The sequence below is a fragment of the Metopolophium dirhodum genome, chromosome 7, assembly GCF_019925205.1.
Source record: "Metopolophium dirhodum isolate CAU chromosome 7, ASM1992520v1, whole genome shotgun sequence".
Taxonomy (NCBI): domain Eukaryota; kingdom Metazoa; phylum Arthropoda; class Insecta; order Hemiptera; family Aphididae; genus Metopolophium; species Metopolophium dirhodum.
This window is the reverse complement of record NC_083566.1, coordinates 36,674,853-36,687,694: the sequence shown is the minus strand read 5'-3', so window position 1 is coordinate 36,687,694 and position 12,842 is coordinate 36,674,853. Positions and strand designations below refer to the sequence as shown.

The window sequence follows — 12,842 nt, the reverse complement described above, 5'->3', positions numbered from 1 at the left end:
TCAATAACATGAAAAATAGTATAATTACATAAATTATATACAATTATAAGTATGTGTATGCTAAAAATAATACTAAAATAATTTGGATAATGGATTAGAAAATTTGACTAATTTGATATTTCAAGTAAAAAATAGGAGAAAACCCCTTAAAATATACATGCATATTGTTATTCATTGTAGCTCGTAAGAGTGAAAAATGTACTTCTTCATAATATTATTATACATATCTTACACAACCATTATGTACAGTATTTATTCAGTAGTTGAAGTGCAGAACCCACTACTACATAAATCATTTATAAAAATAGTAGATACTGCTGCAATTAGTTTGGTATACAATTATTTAATATATAGATGTCATAATAATATTATAGTAAATAAATTGAATATAACAAATGGGTGAACATAATATTATAGGTACATTATTATAAGTTAAGACACAAAATATATAAGATAGGTTACCTACCATTTTTTTAATAGAAAATCTTCAATATAGGTACGTAGTTGCTTAAAAAGTATAATTGGAGATATTATGCGTCTTTTCTTGTTAAAATCATTTACTGCCGTTATCAATACTTAAATGTATACCAATAGATTGCAAATTCAAAGACTAATCCAAAGACGTTCAGTAAAAAAAATATCGATTAAATATCAATGAAGTTATAAGTAAATTAATTATTTTGTCTTTAATTTGGCACTCAAAGGGTTAATGAAGAATATTAATATCGCAAAAACATTACAGTGTCGTGCACAAATAAAATGTTATTGTAAAATAAGTTTTGTGTTAAATATCGTTTTTAAACGTTTTTCACGTGGCAGAAATGTAGTATAAACATCTATGTACCGACTACCGACGGATTACGATGTTCAACTATTACAGGTAGTACGTAACTATAATAAATTTACGTTTCGTGTAGTAAGGCTGGCGACCGTCATGAGTTAGTCTGCCCCGCGCAACCACGATGTATAATATTATTATTGTTACCGCGATTCGTGTTTACCTATTATAATTTATGATAATATTATATTATGTACATGTCGTGTAGAAGTAATATAACATGTAATGGAAAGACGTTGATGGTTTCATCGAAATGTCGAACAAGTTATACAATACAGTCGACACGATATTATATCGGATATTAAAAATTATCCTTCAAACGCCATAACACGGCGGTTGATTGGTTTTTAACAACTCGAATTTTTGCCCCCCTCGAACTTCGAGTGATTGAGAGTCGACTGTATTATTGGGGCGCTTGTAATATTATAATCACTGCGTTTTTTTCCCCACTGTTGGCGGCGAGGTGATATTTCGGCTGCGGCGACAGCACCGGCCGAACACGCAGCCGAGCATTTTTTTGGTCGTCCACGCCATAAGTACGACCACGAACGACACCAGCAACAGGACGTCCAACAGCATGTACTGGAACCAATAAAGGTCGTTGGCAGCAGTCCGCAGGTGTTTCGCACCGCTGTGCCTGGCAACGTACTCGACCCAAAACACAGCCTTTTCCAGCGGTGGCAGCGGGTTGTCCCTGAACACGGCCGACGTCTGTCTGGCGTTTTCCCGGTACCTACGATGTTGTTTAAACGGTGAGCATAATATTTTACTTTGATTACGAAATAATATGGTGTACTTGGCATAATAATTATGATGGTAGCTCGTGGAATTATTATACGCAAATCATTGTGTGCCACACACGTTCATTTTATTTTTGAATCCCCGAAATCATATTATTATTATTGTTATTATTATTATTATTATTATTATTATTATTATTATTATCATCATCATCACATTTACAGGCTATGGGTATAAATGCATAATACGGGTAAATATTATTAAAGGTGCGTTGCGTTTTGCCGTTTTTCACAATCATTTTCAAGCAATTCTAAAAATTACCTTTATCACCCAACATTTTACAGTTTATTATTCACACATATATTTGAGTTTTTATTTAGAAGAAAAATGAGATTTTCTATGACCAAAAAAGTATTTCCAAAAAAATAAATAGCTATTTTAAACTAGGTTAACTATTTTTAGATAATACAATGTAGTTTATACTGCCATGTAGTTAATACAGTATACTGGTTTAGTATAATATTAAGTTATTATTACCTTACCTATGTCCAAGCTACAAAATTCAAAAATACAAAAAATATATCGTGTAAATTGCGTAGGTATTTTACTAATTTACTATAAGTATAAATTTAAGTATCAACTATAAGTATTGAATTGATACATTCAGTATTAAGCCTTAGTTAGAATTCTAAACAAATAAAACTTTTTAAATATGTTTCTCAATATAATAGTTAGAAAAGTTAGAAAACGATATACTCTCTTTTATAGTACATATACGTATTTAAGAAGTAAAAATAAAATTAAACTTTGAAATTAACTTGTATCTTCTCAAAAAATAACATGAGGAAGTTTTTAATTATCTATATATTATTAACTTAGACATGCAGTGTTGTTGAAAAATTAAAATAGAATACCTACGACCTACCTATTAATAATCTAAATAATATTTCTGACGAATTCCCATTCAATTATGCGATCATATCAAGTTTTATTTTAACATACCCAAAACTTTAACTAAGCAAACACACACATCATTGTACAAACTAATACATTTTTCAACGTTTTCAAGTCAGTATACAAACAACTACATACAAACAGATTTTGTTACTGCATTTATCAACATTTTTAGTTACTCAACTATAATTTTTTTACATTCGAATCATGCACGTCAAATCCGTATAAATAATGTCAAGAACATTCAAACAAAATCAAACAATTAATGGTAAATGAAACGAAATCAGACGGGTGAGCGATAATGAGACACATCGCTCGACGACGTGACACTATATTAATATTAATTACGCGACCGTTGACGGGGTTAACAGTCAACACCAATCATAATTGTTTGGTGACAAGACTGATGGTATAGGTACCTATAAATAATTATAAATGGCAATGATGTGGTTATCATGTTGCAATATTATTATATTGGATTATATATTATAATATAATATAAGTAGTTAGAAATGTATTGACGGTGGGTTTTATAGATAGGGTTTGAAATAGGTTGTGGGGATTAATTCCCTCCTCTTTGTGTTACTATGTACTATTATGTCCGGAGTCAGTGAATGCTCACAAATTAAACAAACATTATCACACATACTGCAATGTATTTAACGATACGACATTGTTGCGGACGCATTTCAAATTTGAATACCTACATTTTTAATGTAGGTGCATAGTATATTTGTTTTGTTTGGTCACGGAAAACGTACTTTTTATGCCATAAAATGGTATGTTTATATTTTTGATAAATTATTATACTTTTCCCTAGCTAATTGGTTATTATATTTAACACGTTAATAAATGCCATCGTCTTGGATTATAAAAATATGATTGAAACTGTCATGGCTATGCTTACGTATTTGTGCATGGTATTATGCACACTGTATACTCACGTCGGGTCGATGAGGAGCTTGTGTAGGGCACTGCCAAACGCCTCGTGCGTCAAGTCGAAGTACGGTACTTGTATAGCTATGCCTCTATACTGTGCGCGTAGTGAGTTACCCTGCTGGTCGCCAAAAACGGGAACGGCCAACATGGGCACCCCGTGGTAGATGGACTCAGTGGTGCTTTGTACTCCACCGTGGGTGATGAATAACTTGCAGTTCTTATGACCTAAACAAACATTTTATTATCAGAAGAAATACAGTTTGCCGAAAATAGAAAATCCGGGCATTTTTGATAGTGCAATTTTGGTAATTAAATAATGAATACATATTTTTCTTCTACGTACTTGTTTTACAAACATTTTTAATCGAATTAGTATTCTAATAAGTATAATTTTTTTATTAAACATTATTACTTCGCAGATATCTTAAAGCCATGCAACCGAAAAACTGGGCTGCAGTCTGCAGTGATCAATTTAATATACGTAATACTGAAAATCAATAGTATCTAATTGGTAGGTTAGCCATAGGTAACTTATAGGTATTATACCCATTGGCCATTATTATTTTACTACGTATTATTTTGACACAGCATTACGATAAAAGCAAAATAATATTATATTTAAATTATTTGAACGTTGTCCACATAACTTGGGAACTATCTCTAAAACCCTTCCCTGTTTTCAACTTTTCCCGTAACCTAAAACTATGAATAGTAGTCATTGATAATATTATAATATAAAATATGTATAATTTTTTTTTATTTTCAAAGCTTAGCGTTCATTGTTTTGAAAAGCCTCAACCTGCAGTGCCACGAGCGGCTACGTGATTCTACGTTTATGTTATCTATTTTCCGGTGTTAAAGTCTATTGGAACCCACCTCTCTTTCCTTCGAATGCACTATACATAATCATTTAAACGTTATGTTGTCTAATAACAATTATAGTTTATCTTAGTTCATATTAAATAGTTGAGAATATAAAAATAATACAATGCATCAATAAATATTAAATACGAGCGTATTCTAAACATTCAATTATGTTTTTTTTATAAAAATTTAAGTGTGGGATATTTTTTTTAATACATTCGTTGTTTGTTGCTATAGTTTATTAAATTTGTTTATTAGTCCTGCATAATCTGCAATGATTAATACTAACGTGTTCCTATATACATAATATAAATTATGTATTTGTAACTTGAGTGTGTATAGTACATTATCATATTATAGTATATCTATTTAGTATATATATTATTTATCAAAATATAATAGTACCTACATATAAGTAATAACTAATAAGTACAACTCAGTCACACAATTAATGCAACTCAGATTTTAAATCTGCACTTATCAATTTATATTTGATAATTTAAAAAGTGTAAAATATATTTATTATATTTATATTTTGTTAAACTATCAATTTAATTGCTTGAAAAAAAAAAACCTTACTCTTTTCTTTATTAAAAAAAAGCATTTATTAACAAGCATATGAAATTAATTAGTTTTTAAATTGAAACAAATTACTTTTACCTATATTTATGTACAATATATCTACGAATTATAAAATAATGAAACGTCACAATAGCTTCTTTTTGGAAAAACTGACCCCTCCATCTATTTCTGTTGATGTATTTACGGCATTTGTTACATAGCTTCAGAAATCAGTAGGTTTCGTCCTACTACCCCTACTTACCGAATTATTAAGACGCCGGACAAGAAGTCATATTAATACTAACTACTAAGTACGTACCTAGTATGTCGTTTTGGGGAAACCATTTTCGAACGATGACGTTCTTGGGTAGTTGCGGTACATCGTCAGCTTCCCATTTCCACAGAACGGTCTGTTCGATTTTCGAGAGTTCCGACAATAAGAGCGATACAGTTTCCTTGGGCATTTTGGACGATTTTACCACCGATCCCAAACTGAAGTAGACTACACCTTCCTTAGCACTTTCCACTATTTGTTTTAGGTCCTGTAAAGCGCATCCAAAAATAAGAGATTAATATATAACTTTCAAAGGTGCGAAAAAAAAAATCGACATGGAATTATATTATATTATGAAATTGATGATGTGCAGCTAAACGCTCATGCAAACAACACCATATCTGACGAATACCGGAAAATACCTACACATAATTTATAACCTAGGTACTCTTACGAACCTTGGGTGGTATTTACCGAAATCAGAACTTCATCGTTTAGATTTTAGATTATTTAAAAAAAACTGAACACAGAATCTTAAAAAAAATAACCCCCAGACCCGATACGAAAATAACTAATAGGTTCCGGTATAACTGGCTTGGGTATTGGACGAAATCGTTGATGTTTCCGACCATTTTCCTACTAAAATTAGGGTAAAAAAAGAGGTGAGCAAGTCGATGGCGCGTGCTATGCTCGGGCTACGGTACAATATTATCATCATAGCATTACTTCAGGCAGCGGTCCGGCGGGAACGCAGTGCATGCCGGCCACGTGTACGTAGCTGGGCACCATCGGCACGGGTGTACCGATGACCGGGTGACTGTTGACCAGTGTCAGCGACACGTTCCGGAGCATGTCGACGAGGTCGGGACGGCGGTCGTGGCCCGGGTACACAAAGTGCTTGTCGGCCACGGCCCGTTGCCGGGGCAGGTATACTAGCCGGGAGACTGCCGTGTAGAAGAACGCGGACACGGCGTTGCTGGTGCGCTGCGCGAACGTCATGTTCGATCCGAACGCACTGGTCAGGTCCGGAATGTAGGCTGGATTGTACGGGTTGCTGTGCCACTGCGACACCCTGGAGTTGGCGGAGAATGGCAGCAGCTGCACCACCGGGGCGCCGTATTTGTGCCCGATGGCCACGAAACACTCGTGATAGAAGTTCTCGAACAGCACCAAGTCAAACGACGACCGGTCGCTCCTGATGAAGTTCGCCACCGACGGTTTGTCCAGACTTGTCTCGCTAATGTGCGGCCCGAACCACCACAAGTGCAACGGCGTGGGTATGAGGTTCACGTATTTCGCCACTTTTAGCATGTCGAAATCTTGAAAACAAAAGATACGAAAAATAATCACTCGTTGTAAACATAAAGGTTGGTGAACTTTTGTCTGGATAATATTATATTATTTAAATAAAATTCTATTTAGATACGATTTCTTTGCTCCTAATTCAGTTTCAATTGATATTTATAATATATTTTTTTTGTCAGGTGATTCCCCATCCAAACCCACCTACTTTATTTATATATTATTTAATAATGTGCCTATTTTCTTTTTAAGTATTTACGCATGTTTACTCTTTTTTCTCTTAAACACTCTCTGTTTTCAATGTTGTACTTACCTACTATTTGTTTTAAATTTTACACCTCATCAACTGCTGCATTCCGTAAAATAAATAAATAAACAATTATAAAATTTTTCGAAAAATAGTAGTTGTCACTGTTATATACATATGATATAAATCATTATATACAATATGCTTATAGTGTATAGATACGTTTAACGGGTTTTCAGATTTTTTACTTAACTGTGTTTGTTTCTTAGAAAAGAAAAAACTCATAAGCACATGGCTGTATGTTATACAGTACAGAATTATAATATATAGATATTTTCAAAATATTACCTCCTAACGTTTGCTCCACTTTGACGTGACGATACGGCCGTTTAGCGCCGTCCAACGCAAACGGTGCGACAAGCGTGACATTATGTCCTCTGGAAACAAGAGTTTCGAGTAACGGTTTAAAGCCCATGAAATGACTTTTACCTTCGGTCGGCAAAAACGCCAATATACTCAAAGGTTTCGCCGGTAGCTTCACTCCCTCGCTGGACGATCTTTCAGCAAACAACAACAACGTTAACAACGTTAATAGTTGCATCTAAAAATTAAGAGGAAATACAAATATAAGCAAATATCTATACCAAACCAAATTATACTATTATACTGTGACTCGTATCGTACACAAACATGGTATATTGCATGAGCGATGTGCATTTTTTATAATATACAATATTATATATTACACAAACACACGACAATATACGTATGGAATTATTGTATTAAATTATTTTATACAAAAAAACAAAAGTTTTATGATAAATGTATGTTAAAATTGTTATTTATTAGGGGGTCATTGATCATAATTCATTAATATTATAATTAATTTACTCTCGATTATCATTCATTACTATTTTGTTAATTTTTAATACAAAATGTCTAAAAGTCTAAACATTTACTGCGGAACACTAAACTTTCTGTTTATTTTCTTTTTACTTTTATAGTTAAATTGTATGGCATTTTCATGACTGCATGAGCAATGTTTATGTAATTTGCATATTTTTTAAATCAAAAGAATTTTGAATATTATTACAACTGTCTGAATAATAAAATCTAAGTTTATAATATATATTAAGAAAGCACTGTCGAACCCCTTGAGATTCGAGTTATCGAGTTCTAGAAACTTGGCTGTATAATGCATTGTAGGTATAATACAAAAATCAATAATTATACTATAGATTAATACACGTACCTATAATACTAGCTACGAGGTATAAAGATAGTATAATAATATAACGCAAAAAAATGTATTTATTTAAATGTATTTAATTGAATTTTTACGTTACTACATTATAGTGTATTATATAATATTACCTATATTACTAATATACTGTAAAACCTTGAAAAATAATCGAAAATTAGAGTACAAGTATTTAAATATTTACATATTTACTAACAGATTGTGAATAGTTACCGATGGTAATTTATTGCCAATTGATATTTACTTAAAATACTAAAAAATATGTTTTTTTTCAAGTTTTTTATATCCTTATACTTAAGTATTTTGGCAAGATTTAAATAACTGGCCACTATATTATAACGGTCACCCTTTAAGATGGAAATCTTCTTACAACGAAAAATAAACACAGTCCCGTATAATCTATAGCCCGTATATTTTTTTGTCTCCCTATAATGGAAATTACTTTATAATGAAGAAATCAGTTGGCACCTAGCTATTTCGTTATAAGGAGGTTTTACTGTACTTACTATAACCTTTAACGTACAAATACATAGATTATAGATACCTAGTACATTTAAATTGAAAATGTATGTAATTGATATTGTAGAATATTTTTTATATCACCACATTTCCTTGTAAAATAATATGAAACAAACAAGTTACGAGTATTTTAATTTGTTTGATAGTAACACTGAATAATCATTAAACGTAATTTCGCAATATTTAAAATAATATGAATTAATTAAATACTTTGAAATAGTGTGTTGTGTGTAAACGTAATAAATATGATGAATACATTAACGAGGTACCTATATACTTTTTTACTATTCGTGGAGGTACCAATACGTTTTTTCGAAAGTATAATTAGAACACATATTTAATTATTTATCGAACGCATACACAAGCAATGGGATTTAATTACTTTTTATTATACTTTAGGTACTTACGGTATTGCAGAATGCTGTTGAAAGAGCAAACGTTCTCATCATTCGTCCGTTGCCCTAAACAACAATACGAGATAAACGAAACTGCGGACGTCAGCCGGTTATAATAGCCGATGGAATACTGATCTAACAACTTATAGCAGTATCTGAATGACCGTCATGTTGCGTAACGGCGGCTATAACAGAGTATGGTAATAACAGTGGGAGTAAAAATCTTAATAATAACGCGCGTATATATTATTATCATATTATTATTATTATTATTGTTATTACAGAATACAAATTGTTATTAAAAATCCCCAACCGTTCGATAACGCTTACCATTTTATTTTAGATTGATCCAATGTACAAATTATTGTGCAAAGTAATATATTCCAAGCAATCTTTAATTTTGTATACAATATTATTAAAAAATCTAATGTACCATCTGTATCAACACATTCTTCATAAATATTTGAATAATTTCACGAACACTCATCAATACTCAATTTTTCTAGAGTAGGGCATTTATTTTATTAAAACAATTAAATAGATCATTAATTATAACCTGTTTAATTAAAAACAATAAGTAAATCTGCTGATTATAATAAAAAAACAAATATATAACTGGATAACATGATAGACGGGGACCCTACTTAAAAAAATTAAATTTTAAGTACCTATGAAAATCATTTTACAGATATATACTAAGTCCAACATTCGATATGCATAATAATAGAATATTTCAAATAAATTAAAGTATCTGGAAAATATTATATGATGAACCTTATCTAACACCATCGATTATAATATAATAGCAGCGCAAAAAAAAATGTTTAAATCTAAACTTTATATAGGGTGTCCCTTTAGGATATATATCCATTAGCTGTAGGGGGGGACTCGCCGCCAAGACAAAAACCAGTTTTTTGCTGTTACACATATAAACTAAATAAATGATTAGAAATGATGAGATTAATGAAAATAAAATGTTGGAGGTCAACATTTTCATAAAATTGAACTCTATAAAATAGCTATCTTCAACTGTTTCAAAAATAAAAAAGTTAAAAATTATATTTCTTAACTTTTTTACCAAAGAAATTAAATTAGAGTCTAATAAAAAAAAACAAATTTATTATAAATGTATTATCTCAGAAGATATCTTATAGGTAAATCCTCGCGGGACACTGTATGTATTTTATATTTATTTAATGTACGTACTACGTACCTAGGTACTTACTACAAAAAATGCTTAAAGATTATAAAACTGCAATTTAATAATAAATTAATAAGACATAGATATTATGCACAATTTATACGATTGGGTTTAGATAGTAGGTGATTTCTTGTGTGTGTGTATGTGTGTGTGTGTGTGTGTGTGCGGAATGTTAATTAAAAATGTTAATTTATTTAAATCGTAGATACCTCATACCTAGGTATGTACAAATAAATGCAAATTAAGTAATGTTGTCACATAATTAGTACCTACTCAAATTAGTATCAGGATAAAATAAATCCTAATCACCTTTTATTATTAATGCGAATTTGTGGTAGTATTATTATTATAGGTATAAAAGGTTAGGTTGCTGTATAATATTATGGCCAGGGGCTAGGGATAGGGTTTTATAGTACTAAGAAGTAGGTATCTATATAGTATTAGAAAATTCGCAATAATATCAACTAAACAAATCTTTGAATATACGCTTCATTTTCTTCAACAGTAACTTTTCTAATAGGAAAGTGAATCTAGTTGGTACTTTGGGGGGTCAAAAGTAAAAATTTCCCAGTAGTTTTCGAAAGCGACGTGAAAAACAAAAGAAAAATTAAGGAAAAACGGGAATTTTTACGCAAAATCTCTTTTCGAGAAAATCGATTTTGGTTTTTGGTGTAACTCTAAAACAAATGACCGTAGGGACATGAAATTTTGACTGAATGTTTATATTAGCATTTTATATACACCATACAATTTTTTATTATCACCAATAATTTGACTCTTTTTGAGCTGTTTACGGACATCGTCAGTTTTCAATTTTTTTGTATTTTTTTGTATTTTTTTGTATTTTTTTGTATTGTAATTGTTTATATTACCATTTTCTATACACCACAACATTTTCCAAATATTTTGACTTATTTTGAGCTGTTTACGGACATTTTCAGTTTTCAATTTTTTTAGTTTTTTTTTCTATAAATATCAATAAAATTTTATTTGTTGTGTAAAAAAGCGTGAAAATTTAATGCAAGGCTCCATATATAATGTTTCAATTGCAGTTGAAAAATATTAAAAATACATAGGCACAATTTTTTTTTATAAGCATTTAAAGTTTAAATTTTGACAACATTTGTGAAATTTATAATTTAATAATTATTTTGTAGTTAAAAATGTGTAAAATGTTTAACTTTTATGGCTAAGGATTAAAACAAGGCTCCGCGTAAATAGGTTGTATATAAATTACTTTATTCACAATATCATCAAATATACTTTGTAATATCATAGGCTGACTGACCGTTTTCGCTCAGAATCGTTTTTCTTATACAATGATATTGGATCATTGAATTCAAATTTAACACCATCCATTACAGTGACCCACTTGTAACCTACTGTACAGCAGAGCGACATACACTTATCCACCTTTTTTTTACTATGTATTCTTATAATTTGTTTCTATTGTTTTCAATAAAATAACAAAATGTATAAAAAACATAAATATAATAAAAATTTAATGCATATTATAGTAAATATAAAAACTACTAACTGAGAAAAAAGCAAATTGTTAATTGTAAATAACATAAAACGAAATTTTTTTCCAAATGCAAGCCCTGCTATTTGCTGAGACCACATTTCCACCAAATAAATACAATACCGGCGTGTACATCACTATATCTAAATTATCTAGCTGTGTACTGTGTAGGTAATACCGCTCATATTATACACTATACAGGTAGCATTTTCAATAATATATTATATTAATAATATATTGTTTAATAATAAAAAAGCCTATATGTAAGTATAAATTGTAGTGTGGTACTATCTATGGTTTCAATCGTGAGTTTTCAACATCTGTACTGAAAACAGTAAACAGAGAATATATGCAATGTAAGTACACAGACTTATTATGATATTATAGTACTGTACGTAAATAGTGACGAAAAAGCGAAAAACGTTCCAAAGTAATCCGGTAGATCTCACTACATAACTATCATACAAGTTAAACTACAGTTCTGTGTGCTCTATCGATGCGATTTTGATAATACTATAATAGAATATAATATTATTACACTATATATTTATGTAACGTTGGGGTATCGTATATGTACTTATTTATTTTCACCGGGCTGGGTTTGACATGGATGCTCGTTTAAGACTGGTTTCACCACAGCTATATGTAATATATATAAATATAATATATCCTGTGGGTTTCACCCAGTTGCGCGGATCTATATTTCATGTTATGGGGAAAAAAGTAAAAACGCAGGTTTTAGACCCACCTACTTACAAAAAATTTTTAGCTACTCTCGAATAGTGCATTATTTTTTTAATTCGTATGGCAACAATAACAAAGTAACATTTAAAATATAATAAATTAAATTAAATTAAATTTATAAGTGATATTAATAACAGTACATTATATAGTATTTAGTCAAATCTAGATTTCTATGTCCAAAGCCCTTATTCCATTTTAGTGCATTATAATCGCGATATACTGCAGCCTAGTGACCTGCCATACACATACTATTATTCCCTATTCTTTACACTTACCATTATTATTAAATTATGATGATGTTTAAATATTAAATACGCACTAATGACTGATCACTTATTATCACTCACTCACCCACCTGACCCAACCATAAATAGTTCTGAGGAATTTTCCCCAGTAGATTATAAAAAAGGTCAGTGGCGGTCGCCGGAATTATGTGACCTTAGATACTGTGGAACTCGGGAACTGATGCGATCGGAAAGT

At 30.8% G+C, this 12,842-nt stretch overlaps 1 protein-coding gene across 1 annotated transcript; it reads right to left on the bottom strand.

The window, feature by feature from the left end:
- LOC132948807 (UDP-glycosyltransferase UGT5-like) lies at window positions 1-9,066 on the bottom strand. Its single transcript, XM_061019456.1, has 6 exons — window positions 8,908-9,066; window positions 7,069-7,321; window positions 5,898-6,490; window positions 5,217-5,439; window positions 3,478-3,697; window positions 1-1,571 (listed from the first exon to the last, which is right to left on the bottom strand). The coding sequence occupies exons 1-6, from the start codon at window positions 8,947-8,949 to the stop codon at window positions 1,268-1,270; spliced, it is 1,635 nt and encodes a 544-aa protein (XP_060875439.1). The 5' UTR covers window positions 8,950-9,066; the 3' UTR covers window positions 1-1,267.
- Between the last annotated feature and the right edge of the window lie 3,776 nt (window positions 9,067-12,842).